This window comes from Gossypium hirsutum, chromosome A04 (assembly GCF_007990345.1).
Source record: "Gossypium hirsutum isolate 1008001.06 chromosome A04, Gossypium_hirsutum_v2.1, whole genome shotgun sequence".
NCBI lineage: Eukaryota > Viridiplantae > Streptophyta > Magnoliopsida > Malvales > Malvaceae > Gossypium > Gossypium hirsutum.
Window position 1 is genome coordinate 75,588,230 of NC_053427.1, and position 17,813 is coordinate 75,606,042.

Here is a 17,813-nt window from a genome sequence, read left to right on the forward strand (position 1 = left end):
GTGAAATTTTGAGTCAAAATAGGCTAGCTGGTGCTGGGACACGCGAGGTGAGACATAAGGGTGCCAAGTGGTACTAGGCCGCCGACAAAGCTTGTTCACATCTCACATTGGAGTGCTGACTAGGGTGAGGGTGCCATTGCTCGCTTGCCGGGGTGGGGGTGCTAAATTGTTGTGCCAAGGCACCAAACTCCTTGTTTTTTTGCCCCACTTTGCCTTGATTCTTCATCTGATCCTTTGATGGTCTCAAAATTTGAGCCTCAAGCTTCTATGCATCTATTTCAAGTTCAAAAACACTTAATTAGAATTCAATTATTTACAAATGCATAAAATAAAGAAAATTCACTAAAAAGATAAATAAATGCAAATTAGATTCAAAACAAACAATCGAAATTAAAATGTAATATTTTACCTAAGGATCATGTAAAATGCTAAAAGTTTGGGTCTAAAATCTGTAAAATATATCTACTTATCAAAGCAAAGTTTAAAATATTTTTAACCTATAGCAGTTTTGACTTATAGGAAGCAACTTAATTCACACTAGTATTGTAGTAATAAAAAGGTTAAAATTTGTTGTTAGTCTTTGTAGTTTGATAAAATTTAAAATTTAAGTTATGTACTTAAAAATTTAAAAATTAAGTGCTACTTTTTAATTTTTAAAAATTTCAGTCTCATAAATATTTTCTATTAAAATTTATTAACTTAAAATTTTGATTAGAACATCTTCATATGGTATGACATATGATTAACATAAAATAAATATATTAAATTGATAAATTTAGACATAAACTAATAATTTTTAAATTGAAAAAATAAAAAAATTAAATTTTTAACTTTTTAAAATAAAGAAATCAATACAAATCCATGTACTGATAACATATTTAACCTAATAATAGATTTCATATCCTATCTTTGACATCGGTAGACCACACCCATAATTATTTAATTTAATTCAAGTGAAAAATATAAATTTAATGACGATATTACCCCTCACCGAATTTTCCATTCCCATCCCAATAATGCCTCTCCCTGGGCATTTCCCTGAATAATTATTATTTTTTTCATATATTTCTCTAAATTATTTTAAAATTTTTTTGAGTAGAATATTTTATAACAATTTAATTTATCCTCCATATTTATTTGATTTCTTCCAAACTGGAATCTTGACACTTTGCTCTTCTCCTCAGTGCATCTTTGTCTCTCGGACCTGACATGGGAGCGATTTTTTAAAATTATTGATCACTATTCTCTCTCTATATCTGCTCTTTCGAAATAACCAACGACTTTCTCTCTCTAGGGTTTCGAAGGGATACTTTTACAGATACATTTCTCTTCTCCTCCGTGCATCTTTGTCTCTCACACCCCATTCTGTACCGTCCCTACAGCTTACAGAACAAGTTTCCGAGTTTATTGGATTCCGTAGGTGACGGAAAAAAGAGGACATCAGTTTATTTTAACCGCTTCAACGGCCTGTTTGATCTTCTTTTAGCTGTAATTTCACCGTAGATTACATGTTTCCAGTGAGTTTGAAGCTAATTTCGTGTTCCATTTTTTATTTATTTCTTTTTCTGGTCGACGGTTTCGTTTTTTCTGCCTGAAGGATGGAGTTGCTTGCGTATAATTAATTTGTTGGTTAGGGTATTTCGAATTGTTTTCTTACTTCGCTCACCAGTTAGACGTCGTTTGTATCTTAAAAAAATTAAGCCTGAGGCAAATAAGAAAAAGAGAAGGCAGGAAAGTCTGAGAGAAAATAGCAAAAGCTGTTAGGTAGGTTTTGTTCTTAATTTGACGAAGTAGCCATTGTATTTGTGTTTAGCATTATTGATTAGTGAATTTGTTTGCTCAAAGTGTATAACTTTTAGTTGTTTTCATTTTATTTATCTTTTGGTATAGGTTCAAAATTCATGGTGTTTGGTGTTTGGTAGATGCTGAATGATTGCTAGTATGGACTTAAATGCTTCCCCATTACCTGAAGATGAGGAAGAAATATATGAAAGACATATAGAACATTACTCCGTACCAGAAGAACACGTAGAATCTGCAGTTGAAATTTCAAGGAGGGTACGTCTGGAGTTTTCTCTTCTGGCTTTCTTTTGCTTTCTATGTAAAGGATGCATTTAATTGCTCTTGATATGTATCACTGATTGGAAATAATGCCTCCCTATTTATTTTCTCAATCCTGGTGAAATGATTTAGGCACTTCCGGAATGAAATTTTTTTTAGGCTTTGAGGGATAGACGAGATAGGCTGTAGCTAAGACAAATATTATTGGATTCATGTGCATATGGTGTGTTAAAGTTGTCTGTGTTAATGTAGTTGATTGTCTGGGTAATAGCTACTTATTCGCAAGGTAACATGGATGACTGATAACACACTGAGGCATTATCTCTTGTATATTCATTATACTAGAAAGTGTTTTCTCTTGTGCAAGGCAAATTGTTTAGATCTTCTTATATTTAGCAGATTTGTGAGCAATTGTTCCTTGCATTTTTTAAAAAATAGTTGTGTTCATAATTTTGATTGTTATTATACATGCACATTGAGGGATAGATGAGGTAGTGCTGTAGCTAAGACAAATGTTTTTGGATTCATGTGCATATGATTTGTTGAAGTTTCTGTGTTAATGTAGTTGATATTCTGGGTAATAGCTACTTATTGGCTAGGTAACATGGATGAATGATAACACACTGAGGCATTATCTCTTGTATATTCATGATACTAGGAAACTTGTTCTCTTGTGCAAGGCAATTGTTTAGATCTTCTTATATTTAGCAGAGTTGTGAGCAATTGTTTCTTGCATTTATGAAAAATCAGTTTTTTCATATTACTATACATGCACATTTGCTTCCTTTTCTTTCTGCATCTTATGCTTCTCCCATATGTTTTCTAAGTTGAGCACATCATGCTGTGTTGTATTTGCCTTACTATTGAAAAAGTTCATAATCGTTATTTCTGTGCATCACTGTTCATTCATGCATGGTAATGGAATGTGCTTCAATTAGGAACGTGAGGAAAGACGGAAGAAGTTGAAAAGAGACCGACCAGATGATCACCCAGTACATGTCTCTCAGCCTCAAGTACTTGATCACTTTTATCAAAATAGGAATCCCAAGTTTTATGATAAAAGTAGACTCCCTCCTGGTAAGATCCTTGACATTGCACAATAATTGCTCTATGTTTTCTTGTTATTGTCTATGTGAATAACATTGGTCTTCCATAACTTCGATTGCCATATGCTGTCGTGTTCTTAGATTGTGTTAGTTATGCCTCTGTATCTTTTATTTGTCTTTTTTAAAAAAAAAAAAAAAAGAGATTGCTGTTAACAATGGTTTTATGTGTCTACAAATTACTGAAATGTTATCTAACAATGTCAATGATCAAAATAACTGTTCGGTCTATTTGAATGATTGTTTCAGGCTCTAAGAAACAACAAAAACTACACACATGCATTTTGATTTTTTACATGTTTCGTTTTTGTGGCCAAACTGACTATCTGAATTTATTTGAAATTTCACATTCATGTCGTTGCTTAAGTCATTGTCTTTTTTTTTTTTTTTGCAGGTTGGTTGGATTGTCCTTCTGCTGGTCAGGAAATAGGTTTCATAATTCCTTCTAAGGTTCCGCTTGGTGAATCTTATAATGACTGCATTCCTCCTGGTAAAAGATACTCTTTTAAACAAGTGATTCATCAGCAAAGAGTTTTAGGAAGAAAGGTATATAGAAAGTGCTGCATTTCCTTTCTCATTTCAGAGCTAATACCTTGCTGATTTTCCCATCTAATGTAAAGTAGATCTCTTCTGTAATTGTCTTGACCCTGTAAACATCATGTCCAAATCCTTGTGGAATATTCTAGAAAACCTCAGATATGCCGGGTCATCTTAACGTTAGAATTAGAGAATGCATATAGGGACTAAGGTCATTATACATGTAAGGTAATGGAATGGTTATAGATTTTGCTAGTGTTTGTTCTAAGGCTTGAACCGGTGCGTTTCTGCATGTCAGACAAAGTAGTTAGATATCATTTTCTGTTAGATTAGACCTGTGAAGTAAGATTTTTAATTGGAGAATAACTTTTATGTTACCTGTGATGTTCTGGTTTCAGCTTGGTTTAGTGATTGATTTGACAAACACATCTCGTTACTATCAAACTACAGACCTGAAGAAAGAAGGTATTAAGCATGTAAAGGTGAGCAGATAGTTATTGTTGTTTGTTTTTCTTATTGTTTTCTTACAGCTCTGGTTTTGATTTTCTGTTTTTGTTCTAGATTCAATGCAGGGGAAGAGATGCTGTACCTGATAACATGTCTGTTAATACTTTTGTTTATGAGGTAGATTTTGCTTTATACTTGTGCATCATTTCTAGGATCTCCAAGAGAATCCGCCTTTATCACTTCTTAAAATGTGATTCCTGGAATTGATTTAGTCCCAACTCCAATGCTGCATTTATCACATGATGACAGAAGTTGTGGTTGGTATTATATGTTTTCTTATCATCATGGCAAAGCCAACAAACTACCATGTTTTAATCACATAAATTAGACCTTATCTTATACTCAGTACTGTCTCCTTACTTCGTCTCATATTCATCTAATTCTAGTACATTTGATGATCTACAGAGGGCTTGCTCATTATAAAACATGAGCTAATTGTTCTTAATTTATTGCAACCATTTATGAAAAATTTCATTTAATTTGTTTATCAGGTGTCACAATTCCTCCTACGTCAGAAATCAAAGAAATATATTCTTGTCCATTGCACACACGGGCATAATCGCACTGGATACATGATTGTTCACTATCTCATGCGATCACAATCAATGTCTGTTTCTCAGGTCAGTTATTTTTATATTTTATCATTTTCAATATCATTTTGGTATCCATATTGGAGTAATGTTTATGTTTTGCCTTTTGTGCAGGCAATAAAGATTTTTTCTGAGGCACGTCCTCCTGGAATTTACAAACCTGACTATATTGATGCCTTGTATACATTTTATCATGAAAGACGACCTGAAATGGTTTTCTGCCCTCCAACTCCTGAGTGGAAGAGGTCTTCTGATCTTGATCTCAATGGTGAAGCAGTCCCAGATGATGATGATGATGGAAGTCCAATTGCATTACCTGTACGAAATACCTTGCAGTATCTTTTATTTCTCATTTGTTTTGTGTATTATTAATTGTATTAGCAGGAATAAAAATGGAGTCTGGTATTTACAAAAGCTTTTTAATAACCTTTACTTTCTCCTGTTGGAAAAAGGTAAGGTTTTGTTTGGTTTTTGAAATATTTTCTAATTTTATTTTCTATTTTCTTTTCAAAAAATAGTTTTCATTTTTTATTTTTTTGAAAATTGAAAATCATGTTTGGCAAATAAAAATAAAATTTGTTTTCAATAATGAAAATATGAAAACATGTTCGGTGCGCTATTTATTTTATAATAGAAACAGGAAAAAATAAAAAAAAAAGTTATTACATTTATATGGATTCAAACTAGGGTAAGAGATTTGATGTTAAAAATTGTTGGAAAAAAATTAATATTTTTGCATTTAAATGATTTGAGCCAGGGCCAAATTGTTAATAAATTTAAAGTTAAAAACTTTTGTTTTCAATTTTATCAGTTCTACAAAACAGTTTTAGTGAAAACAATGAAAACAACTTTTGTTGTTTTCTAATTTTTACATATTCTCGTTTTCATTTTCCAAAAATCATTTTCAAAATTTTCAACCAAACGTTTTCTTTAGTATTTTTCATTTATCAAGAAAATGAAAACCAAAGTGGTCTCTACTTTTTGAAACCAAATGGAGCCTAAGATTTAACTTTTTAGCAAAGAACAATCTACCCTTACGAAAAATATCATGCATGTGGTTATCATCTTTGATCATATCAATAATCTTTGCTGGTGTTCAGCCATCCTTTTCTTCTTCTTCTTCTTCTTCTTCTTCTTCATGTAAATTGGACAAGTTACTCTGTTGTGTGTTATAAAATTCATACGCATTGTATCAAGTTAAGCTATAGAGCTAAGATATTGCTAATTGATACTAAGGCAAACTTGTCTATGTTTCTTCTAGTTCCACTTATGATGTTTCAGTTTTGCTCAAAATTCTGGAATTCCTGTTTATATTTGACATTTAATAAGCATTTGTCATTTCAGGAGAATCATGAAACGGATGTTGTGTTGACAAATGATGACATTTTGGGAGATGAAATACCTCAGGACCAGCTGCAATCACTGCGGTTATTCTGCTACCATACATTGAAGTTAAATGCTGGGGTATAACTTTGAAAGCCAATGCATTTTCTTTGATATTTAGCTACTTATTCCCATTGTCTAGACTATGAGATTTGGGGACAGCAAGTTTTATTAAATTTGTGACAATTATAGCATAGCTTTTTGATCCACTTCCTATTTCTTAATTGCTTCTTTGCTTTCTCTGTGATAATTATGTGGAGGACAATTAAGTGATGAGAGCACTTTGAACATGAGAGAATGACTGTTTTAATGATAATATCTGAAAAATTATAAGAACATTTCTGTTCATAAAACCAAAAATTATTGAAAACTTGAGTACCTTTTTTTTTCCCAATTAACTACTTATTTTGCTTAACATGAGCTTTGACATGGTCATTTCTTGAAACCAGGTTAGAGGAAATGTGCAGTTTCCGGGATCACATCCAGTTTCACTCAACAGGTCCTTAATATGTTTTGTTTTATTCTGTTTTCTTGGTTTAAGTGGTACATGCCTTTGTCACATGACTAGTTTACCTATATGCTGGTTTCTGTTTGTTCATTTTGTTGACACGGGCAAATTATCTCTTGGAACTGTGATCAGGCTTTAAGCTCTCGCTCTCTCTTTTATTTTTTATTTTATCATGCAGGAGTTTTCCTTGTTAAATTAGTAGAGTAAAAGTGCAGTGAGATGTGCAAGAGGTTATGAAGCATAAGTATTTAAAAATTAGTTTAGGAATTTGGCGGTCGCCAGTTTAGTAGTTAGGTTTAATGCAGAGGACATTTATCGAGAATATGCATCTACATTTTAAATAACTTTTTTATGAAAATACTTTCATTTTCCTAAGGTCTTATGCTGACACGTTGTTATTTCTCTTTTTCCATTATTTCTGGGGATTTGCTTGGTCCTTGGTGATAATGGAAGTATTTATATCGTCCATTGTACATAAAAAATAATAGTGAATAAAGATAAGGTAAAGATATGTCTGAAGGTACGCCACTGGTTCGGAAAAGGTCCTGAAGCTTGCATGAAGAACTTACCATTGTAGAGAGTAGTTTTCTTTTACTTTTACTTTTTGATCTTTTTGTGTATATGTTTTCTGCCAGAATCTTATATAAAATTAAGTTCTCTATTTTCTGCTTGCAGGGACAATTTACAACTTTTAAGGCAACGCTATTATTATGCCACTTGGAAAGCAGATGGAACACGATATATGATGTTGATAACTGTTGATGGATGTTACTTGATTGATAGGAGCTTTAATTTTCGAAGGGTTCAGATGAGGTTTCCATGCAGACACCCAACTGAAGTATGTATAAGCATATCTTTTTTTCTTTCTTTCTAAGGAACATGTTGGGAATTTAGTGTCTCTTCATTCATGAGGCTTATTAATTCGACACAACTTTCTCACCTGTAAGGGTATAGGGGATGGAACTCATCATTTCACATTGCTTGATGGCGAAATGGTAATTGATACCTTGCCAGACTCTCAGAAGCAAGAGAGAAGATATCTCATTTATGATATGATGGCACTTAACCATACGCCTATCATCGAGGTTGGTTGTGCCTATTTATTACAAGTCTTTTTCTTAATTGTTTGTCCTCTTTAGCATAATACGAAATTGATGATATTTTTCGAAACAGTTATCTTATCATACTCTATTGTAGGCTTTTGGAGACTATATTTTGAAGATCATGATTAGGCTTGTAGAAATGCTTTAATGATCTCAAGACTTTTTTTTTTTTGTTTTGGATTTTGATCTCCCTAACCAAAATTTTCAGTAAGCATTATTTGATGTTGGTGGGTACCACTTGTCATCCATTTGGGGGAATGGAAGATAACAGTTAAGTTACTTAATGGTTGTAAAGTAATTTGTCAAAGGAGTTTGTGTTGGTTGCCGTTATTAGTTTCTGTTTGCTTCTTTTCTAGATTTTGTTTTTGGTTTTAGTTTTGTAGATTCAAGAAGGGATTATTAGATGAAAAAGTGCCATTTAATTTGCAGAATCATGTTATATCTCCATTTTCTCTTGTGAAAAGAAAACCCATAAAACATAACTAGTAATCCTATAGATTGAAATTGGTGCAGCGGCCTTTCTATGAGCGATGGAAAATGCTGGAGAAAGAAGTGATTGAGCCTCGAAATTATGAACGGCATAACATCTACCAAAGCAGGAATCCTTATTACCGTTATGATCTTGAACCCTTTAGGGTATGGATTGAGGAATATCGGTTTGTAATATATTGATCTATTTTTACCTCTGTGAGATGGCCTAAGATTTTGCTTAATCTTTTATCAGGTGCGGAGGAAAGATTTTTGGTTGCTCTCTACTGTAAATAAGGTTTTGAAGGAATTTATCCCCAAGCTCTCTCATGAGGCAGATGGCCTTATTTTTCAGGTGATTGAAGAGGATTATTGGATTAATCTCTAATTTTTCATAGCTCAACTCATACAATCATCCAATATTTATCCTTTTCAGTTTCTTACTCTACATCCTGTTAATTCATGCATCTTTACACTGAAGTTTGTGTCAGGTTCATAGGCCTGCTCTGTGGGAAAAGAATGTTATGCATTTAGCTGCACCTGGTTACTGATTTTATTTTATTATATATTTTTTCAGGGCTGGGATGATCCTTATGTACCTCGTACTCATGAAGGTCTTCTGAAGTGGAAATATGCTCGGCTGAACTCTGTTGACTTTCTATTTGAGGTTGTCCTCATCTTCTTTTAATTGGTTTTTGTTGTTAAATTGGCTCTTTTTGGCTTTAAGAATTTGTTGATATTCATCGTTAAACTGAAAGCTTTATGTCTTGACAGATTGGTAGTGACGATCGTGAACAGCTTTTTCTGTTTGAACGGGGGAGAAAGAAGTTGATGGAAGGGAATAAAGTTGAATTTAGAGGTTGCCGTGAAGTGATTGTGTTTATTCCCTTTTTTTTGTTGTTTTATTTGAGATAAAAAATATTAATTTTTATTATTCTCACTTTTATGAATTACTTGCAGATGTTCCAGATCCCCCTTCTTCTTTCTCTGGGAAAATTATAGAGTGTTCTTGGGATCCTGATGAACATGTGTGGGTCTATATGCGGATCAGGACAGATAAGTCGACTCCCAATGATATCAGTACTTTTAGGAAGGTCCGACTCATTTGCTAATTTGACAAATAGTTAAATTCTTTCCTTATCTAATAGCAGAAAGTAAAAGCTATTTGCTTATGCAAGAACAGGTTATGCGAAGTATAAGGGATAACATCACAGAGGAAATCTTATTAAATGAGATAAATGAGATTATTCAGTTGCCCATGTATGCTGATAGAATAAGGATTGACAGCAAGGCACGCATGCATGCAAATGCAGCACGACGCAGGTAACCGAACAGCATGCTGGCTGGTGTGTAGTTGATTCTATTGAGGTATTGGATGCTTGGGTGTGCCTTTGATTGCATGCGTGGTCCAAGTTTCTGTTGGTTTCAACTTGAGAGTTATGTGCATACCTAAGCTGGTGAGGGCATATCATGTAATTAGCTATCTCTCCTGTTAGTCTTGTAGGGTGAGTTGTATGATCCTGGGTGGTACATTAGTTGAATAGTTGGGCCACATTCAGGTTGGAAACTATTTTTCTTACAGTCGTTCAGATGAAGAGAATTAGAATTAGGGTAACCAATGTATATTAGTGTTCCTTTTTCTAGTTTCTCCCCTGTACTGATGATCCCTTGAGTAATATTAGAAGTAGCCATTTTCCTGTCTTCTGTGACTATTTTGCTGGGTTTTAAGTGATACTCTGAGTTGGGCCGAGTGGTAGTTGTACAAGCCCAATTTTAACCCAGCCCAAACCCATCACCAAAACAACCCACCAGCCCAAACCTGAGGCCCAATACAAACCCAGGCCCAATTTTTAAAAAATCTGCCTAGGGTTTCAATCTGAAACCCTAGGCGCCGCATCTGCTGACCCTAGGGCCTGCTAGCCAACCACCCCGCCGCACGTCCACTTGCCCTGCCACTACAACTGCCGCCTGCAACGCCTGCAACAAGGAAACAAACAGGAAGCAAGCAAAAACAGTAGCAAAAATAGGCTATAAAAGCCATTCAAAGAATGTAACACGGGGGGGGGGGCGACTTTTGTAAACAAAAAAACAGATTCGATCGAAAGAAATTAAAAACAGATTCAAGGTGTTGAATTTTTTTTCTTTTCGTTCTAAAAGATTTTTCTATTTTATTCTCTTTTCTTTTTAGTTTATATATATATATAAATAAAGATAATAAAACAAAGAAAAGAGGAAAACTTACCCGAGAGAGGGCTCCGAGCGCCTCTCTGGCACCTCGCCGGCCGTCTTGGGCGGTGGCGGTACTGTGGCGCGACAAGGGCCTGAACCCTAGGCCGAATTTTGGAGGGGAGGCCGAGAGAGGGAGAATTCTCTCTGTTTTTCTGAAAAAACAAGGGCTGGAATGTTTTTTTGTTGTATTTTAAGTATTTATAAGGTTTAAAAACGACGTCGTTTTGGACCTTAGCATCCATGGCCAAAACGGCGCCGTTTTAAGGCCGACCCGCGTGTAACCCGACCCGCTCCAGGGGGATCCGCGTGTTTTCAATGGAAGGGGTAATTTCACTTTTAGACCTTCCACTTTTTGATGTTTTCTCAATCAGTTTTATTTTTATTTTTAAATTTATCCCGTTGGTTTATTTTGGATTTCAATTTAGCCCTTTACGAAACTACGTCGTTTTAAAGGAGAAGGACAAATTTCCTTTTTAGTCCCTCCATTTTTACGCGTGTTGCATTTGGGCCCTGATGCGCTTTTCTTTTAAAGTTGGCTCTTAAATTTTATTTTTCTCTCGATTCAGTCCCTTTTGTCTTTTTTTTATTTTGATTTTGCCACGTATTTTTGCTTTTACTTCGATTTAGTCCTTTTTAACACTTTTACTATTTTCTTTATTATTTTAATGTATTATCATCTTTTATTATTTATTATTACTATTATTATTATTATCATTTTAATTACTTATATATATACGCATATATATTTAAACTTTAGATTATTTTATTATTCTATTAGTAATATTATTATTATCCTTATTTCATTTATGTTTTCTTTCATTTTTATTTTTATTATTTATTTATTTTATTTTTCTTTCTTTTCTAAAGTTTGTTATATATACATTATATACATGCGCATATTTTTGTAACATATATATGTATACCTTTAAAGGTTATTAAATTTATCTTTATATTTTAATTTTTCTTATATATATACTTGTGTTTTTATACTATAATTAATTTACATACGCAATTATATATCTATGTATATATTTTTAATCTTCATAAGTACGTGTATATAAATTTATATGCTTACATGTTTATAGTATGTAATTTGTATACATACCCATGTACATACCTTTTAGTTTTCATAAATATATGCATGCATGCTTATTTACATTGTTTATTATGTCTTATAATATATATATACATACACGTATACATCCATACATTTCTTGCATTTTTACAATTTTATTTGCTTGATTCATTTATTCATTTATTTGTTTGCTTATTTATTTATCCATTATATTTATTTTCACAAAAGGAAAATTTTAAAAGTAAAAGTAATACTCGATATTTGGGATCTTTGAGAGAATCGAGCCCTAACGTATTGGGTTCCGATTTTCTTCGTTGAACCTAAATAATCGATATTACTCTTTTTTAAAATAATAAAAGGCTCATTATTGGGAATTCAATATGTTGTGTCCTAACGTATTAGATATGACACGTTGCTTTCCCGAGATGAGGATTTTTTTTCTAAAAATTAATAAAAGTAGTATCTCGTGTTAAGATTCGAGAAGGTCGTACCCTAACTTACTGGGTTTCGATTTTCACAATATCTAAATACACGAATCCTTTCAAACTCAAATTTTAAACGATCTCGAGAATTAAGAAAAGATCGTGCCCTAACTTACGGGGCATGATCCCTTTCCTAAACCCGAGATAATAAAATATCTTTTAAATAAATAAAATTTTGGCATTCATTAGCGTATCGAAAATTCGAGACATTGTGTCCTAACTTACTGGATATGATTCTTTTTCTCGAATAACGTGAAATATGCCATTTTCCTAAAAATTTTCAACGTTTTAATACAAGGATCGTATTTTTAATTCTTCTAAGTTTTCAATTTTCGACATTAAGACATTAAGTAATCAACTAAGGTACCAATTTTGGGCGTATCGAGGGTGCTAATCCTTCCTCGTGCGTAACCGACTCCCGAACCCGTTTTCTGAATTTCGCGGACCAAACTTGTTGTTTTAATAAAATCAAACCGTTTATTAAAAATGACCGCTTTTCGAGGTGATCCAATCACACCTTATAAAAGGATTGGTGGCGACTCCCATTTTTGTTTTCATTTTCCAAAACCCAAGTCGACCCGTTTTTCATCAAAAAATGGTGTCAACAGCTTGGCGACTCCACTGGGGACGAAACACGAGAGTCAAGCCATGAGTTGATTACTTTTTGTCCTTTTGTCAAAAAATCAAAAACTTAGTTTAAATATACGATCCTTTCATTGTATTTTTATTATGATCTTCGTCATTGTGATTCATAATTGCTGTGTTTAAGTTCAGATTTATTTTTGCACATTGCATTGCATGACCGTTGGTCACACCCTTTTTAAGTGGGAGTGAGAAGCTACGCCTTCGTGAGGTTTTCACCTCCGCATGGGATAGTGAATCGCTTTCGGGATATATCCGTACCTATGTCTTCGTGAGATTTTCATCTCCGCATGGCCATAGGGAAATGTATTCCCCTGAACTGAACTCAGTCCGTATGAGCCTATAATGGGTGAGGATCGAGGAATCTGCTGGTTCGGGTACCCTTACTTTAGAGCCAACCCTCATATAGTAGACTTAGGAACTTAACCTAGGTAGAGCCACTCCAAACCCCTAGTATCTACCCGATTAGGTACTTTTTGTTTTCCTTGTTTGCTTCTGTTTTTTACTAACCGATCTTGTTTTGTTTTGATTATGATTGCATTGCATTTTAGGAAAGAGATATGGATTCAAATCCAATTACTAAATTAGAAAGCTTGTCATGGGATACGAATTCCTTGATAAAGTGGAAAACAATACGACTTCCCAAATATATTCTGAGAAACACAAGAATGGCGATGGAAGAGTTCGTGACCTTGCTTGGTGGCCTGGGGATTCGAGATGATTGTCCAAAAGCCTTCAACAAGCTGACGAGGCCTTATGAAGATGGGCAGATGATGGATCGCGACCAAGATCAAGAAAATGAGCTAGCAATGGCATCTATTGGTGAGATTACCTCAAACATGCGGATGAAGAAAAAATCGATGTTGTTTCTTGGAATATGAGGGTAAGGTCGTACATGTATCCGTTTTATGTAAGGGAATTTACTTTCTAGAAAAGTTTCCTAAATGTAATTGAATCAGAATCAACGTCTCTTTAGGCATTCATTTCATGCATTTGCATTACATTGCATCATATGCATTAGATTTTCACGAAGTGACCCTAATTATGTAAAATTATTTCAGCTAATCTGGAAAACCAATCAACCAAACATCCGTACGGTACTCGTCGCAAAGCCAAAGAAATGGATCAAAGATTAGAGAAATTGGAGCAAACGCAAAAAGAGGTGCAAGACCAGTTACAGGTGCAAATGAAAGAACATATGGAAAAGATCCAGAAAGACATGGCACAAAAGATGAAGGAGTCTCAGGATGAACTAATGACTAAATTGACGCAATTAATAACCAAGGGAGTGGATAAAAAGAAAAATCCTATGGTTTGCGATGAAGAAGGAAACAATGATGAGCCACTTTTTTCTCCAGGATACACGCCACCACAAGCGCAAATTCAGATTGAACCACATCCACGAAGATCTTCTGTCTCGATTAGACCTCAGCACTTTCAAGGTGACGCTTCAATACCGAAGAACCTTCAGGTCAGATCTGGTTCTAATCCTGACGATAATCTGGTTGTCCCGGACTTCGATGAAGTAGCGGAGAAAGACAAGATGAAGGAGGAATTACCAAAGCAGTTTGAGGAGAAATGGAAATGGATTGAAGAGAAGTTTAGGGCGATAGAAAGTATCGACGGCATTCTTGGAATAGATGCGAAAGATCTGAGTTTAGTCCCGGATTTGATATTTCCTTACAAATTTAAGATGCCGGAATTCGAGAAATATAATGGGACCAGTTGCCCAGAAGCTCATATTACTATGTTCTGTAGGCGTATGGCCGGATACGTCAACAACGACCAACTGCTCATACACTGCTTTCAAGATAGCCTCACAGGGGCAGCATCTAAGTGGTACAATCAATTGACGCGTATCCAGATTAGTTCTTGGAGGGATTTAGCACAAGCCTTTATGAAACAATACAGTCATGTAGCTGATATGGTCCTTGACAGAATTACCCTTCAAAATATGGAGAAAAAGCCTAATGAAAGTTTTAGGCAATACGCACAAAGGTGGAGGGAGGTCGCTATTCAAGTTCAGCCGCCACTCCTTGAGAAAGAAATGACGATGCTCTTCATCAATACATTGAAGGCCCCGTTCATCACCCACATGTTAGGAAGTGCTTCGAAGAGTTTTTCAGACATAGTCATGAGTGGTGAAATGATTGAAAATGCCGTGAGAAGTGGAAAGATTGATGCTGGAGAAAATAATAGGAGGTCAGACTTAAAGAAGAAGGAAAATGAGGTGAGCAATGTGAACACCTACAACAAATCGATTACACAGCCAAGAAAGGTGATTACTAGTCAGCAAGGTTCACAAGAATCGTATGCGAAGCAAGGCACTGAGAACCTTCAATTCACGCCAATTCCGATGTCATATAAGGAGTTGTATCAAAGCTTATTCAACGCACGTATTGTCGCCCCTCTCTACACGAAACCTCCACAGCCACCGTACCCCAAATGGCACGATGCGAATGCACATTGCGAATATCATGCGGGAAATACGGGGCATTCCATAGAGAACTGCATAGCCTTCAAGAAACTGGTTGAAAAGCTCATCAACATGGGTGTAGTCAAGTTTGGTGATTCATCTAATGCAGAAAATTCGCCACCCAATCATGATTAACAATGGGGTGAACGCAATATATGAGAAAGTGTTGGGAAGTTTTCACATCAATACCATATATGAAGGCATAATTAAAAAGGGATCTTGTTAGATGTCCGCCTTTATAAACCTGGAGTGCTCCAAGCAATGAGCTTGTAGAAGAAATCTCTGTAGTTTTTAGAGCTTATTTAGAGTAATGTTCAGAACATTTTTGCTGTTTTTAGCCTGAAGCGATAGAAATTCCTTTGTGAAATAGGCTAATGTCGAACGTCATTATTCTAATAAAATACATCTTTGCGTTCCTTTTTGAGCCAATATTCTTTCATTCTTTTTGATTATTTCAGTCTGTTGGATTTTCTTCCACAACATTCATTCATAATCATATCGTAAATAATCATTCATAAATTTATACATTCTTTTGTATATTCCTCGGTGCTTATTATGAGTCCTCAGATATCAATAACATGAATGAAACTGCTACAAACTCAGATTTTCCACTTGAGTGAGGCATGTGCTTAGATGGATCTCATGACTTTGGAAATGACATAGATAGTAGCTTACCCCCAAACTTGTTGAGGATGGTAGAACAAAAGGATAAACAGATCCTACCTCTCAGTGAATCATTAGAAATTGTGAGCTTGATGAAGACTAGAATTAACCTGCCTACAGAGACGAAAATTCAAAGATGTCTTTGTATGATCATACCAGGGTATGCCTCGATTCTTATAATAAAACCTGCACAACAGCACGATGTCAGAAATTTACAGTGCGAACGATGCAATTCTTTGCCGGGGCAATACCGTTCTCGTCAATTCAGCATAGCTTTGCCCGTTTGAAGTCGAGTTTCTATTCCTTCAAGATGTTGCTGGATTTTATCCCGATGGAAGAAGAAGATCAAAAGTTTCCAGTTGTAGTTTTGCCCTAAAAGGCTCTATAAAGGAAATTCGATATCGGAGAAGATCCTTTGAAGGGGATAACAAGGACTTGTTCAATCCCAAGAGTTTAGATCCGATTCAAAAAAACAAGGGAAAAGGAAAAGAAAAAAAACAAAATCAAAATCAAAAATAAAAATAAAAAGAAAAAGAGAAACCAATCAAAGTCAAAATAAAAATATGAAAAGTAAAGAAAAGAAAAGAAGAGGCCAAGGCGAAAAGCCAAAAAGGGCGCTTTGTGACCAAAAGTGGTTTTGAGTTGAAAACCGAAAAAGGACGACTCAAATTTTGAGCACAATGGGGCATGGACATCACCATTATCGAAGACTTCTAATGGGCATTGCTTCACTATTGAGATCATTAATTACTTCATCAAATGGATAAAAGCTACAGCATGCGTCAATGTCATCATATGCCAATATAGAATTCCAGAGACGATGGTATGGGAAAATGTATTGAACTAGAATGACAACATGATAGTTGAGGGCTGTAATCAGTTCAAAATCAGACATCACAGTTTGTCACTGTATTATAAGACAATGAAGTTCAAAAAAGAAAAAGATGAAGAATGAAAATGGAAAATGAAAAAGTAAAATGGAGAGGCTAAGGGGAAAACCCGCAAAGGGCGCCTTAGGCCAAAGGGGATCTGAGCTGAAAACCCGAAAAGGGCGGCTCAAATACTGATCAAAATGGGGCATGAGGTGATATAAGCTGCTCAAGTTTTGTTCATATTGAGGCATGTGTTGATCTTACCATGCCTGAATCAACAGGAAAGGATATGCAACATCTTGGAACATTGACAGAGTATTGTAGATCTCCTAAACACATGTCCAACTCAAAAGGGTTTTCAGAAAGTTTGTATAGAGAAGTTCAAGCTGTGATATCTGGGGCACCCAATTCTCATGTTACTCTTGGAATACTTTTTCTTTCTTTCCAAGATATACATTCCCAATTAATTCTTTTGTTGTCCTTCTTCACTATTTTCGATAATTTGTTCTTTCGAGCTATGCTCAGAACCAACTTTATTCTTATCCATTGTTATGACCTTTTTGCAAGCATTGGAATAATGATTAATGGACTAATAAAACTTTCACAAAGGAAGTTTTGCATATTACTCTGAAAAGTTTCTAAATAATACAGGAACCTGAAACAGGACTATTGTTTAGAACATGCCAAATTTGAAGGTTGGAAATTTGAGAAGGAAGAGTCTAAGTTTGGACTTTCTCTTTGGATTTTGTTGACAAATGCATTGATTGAACAAAAGGACAAGATGTCGTGTCAATGAAAATCTTAAATAAACAAGCAAGCAATGATCACTAGGCAATAGGAAGAGGTTACCTCGGAGAAGAGAGCCTTCATTTGTGCATGAGTCTTTGAAGCGACACCCTGGAAATGGTGTAAGGGGGACCAGAAAGATTAAGATCCTATATCCTTGAATTGTGATAAAAGAGGATTGAGGAAAAACCATATTTCTACCCTTGGGTTGTAGAGGGAGAATGATCGTACAAATTTTGTGCCCTAGTGGATTAAACTTTAAGGTTTACCGTGAGGGCAATCGGATTAAGTGATTCTTTGGATATGCTAGCCGAGCAAGAAGGTGGTA

At 34.9% G+C, this 17,813-nt stretch overlaps 1 protein-coding gene across 2 annotated transcripts; it reads left to right on the forward strand.

The window, feature by feature from the left end:
- The first annotated feature begins 1,082 nt into the window (after nucleotides 1-1,082).
- Nucleotides 1,083-9,961, forward strand: LOC107948869 (mRNA-capping enzyme). 2 transcript variants are annotated; one of them, XM_016883519.2, is made up of 18 exons: nucleotides 1,083-1,764; nucleotides 1,891-2,058; nucleotides 3,000-3,138; nucleotides 3,559-3,710; nucleotides 4,100-4,183; nucleotides 4,263-4,325; nucleotides 4,700-4,828; nucleotides 4,913-5,116; nucleotides 6,143-6,262; nucleotides 6,631-6,680; nucleotides 7,365-7,527; nucleotides 7,637-7,774; nucleotides 8,306-8,428; nucleotides 8,517-8,615; nucleotides 8,838-8,927; nucleotides 9,035-9,119; nucleotides 9,221-9,354; nucleotides 9,444-9,961. In XM_016883519.2, exons 2-18 carry the CDS (start codon nucleotides 1,930-1,932, stop codon nucleotides 9,585-9,587), a joined length of 2,046 nt encoding a protein of 681 aa, XP_016739008.1. In that variant the 5' UTR covers nucleotides 1,083-1,764; nucleotides 1,891-1,929; the 3' UTR covers nucleotides 9,588-9,961. The 2 variants fall into 2 exon arrangements, with proteins under 2 accessions (XP_016739008.1, XP_016739009.1); XM_016883520.2 differs by having other exon boundaries at nucleotides 1,083-1,517.
- The last annotated feature ends 7,852 nt before the right edge of the window (nucleotides 9,962-17,813 follow it).

Bases quoted from the DNA above. Each gene is read 5' to 3' on its own strand.
- LOC107948869 (XM_016883519.2), top strand. From the start codon at position 1,930: ATGATTGCTAGTATGGACTTAAATGCTTCCCCATTACCTGAAGATGAG. The intron at 3,711-4,099 runs GTATATAGAAAG...TTCTGGTTTCAG, and splicing joins AAAGAGTTTTAGGAAGAAAG to CTTGGTTTAGTGATTGATTT. The intron at 4,326-4,699 runs GTAGATTTTGCT...TTTGTTTATCAG, and splicing joins TTAATACTTTTGTTTATGAG to GTGTCACAATTCCTCCTACG.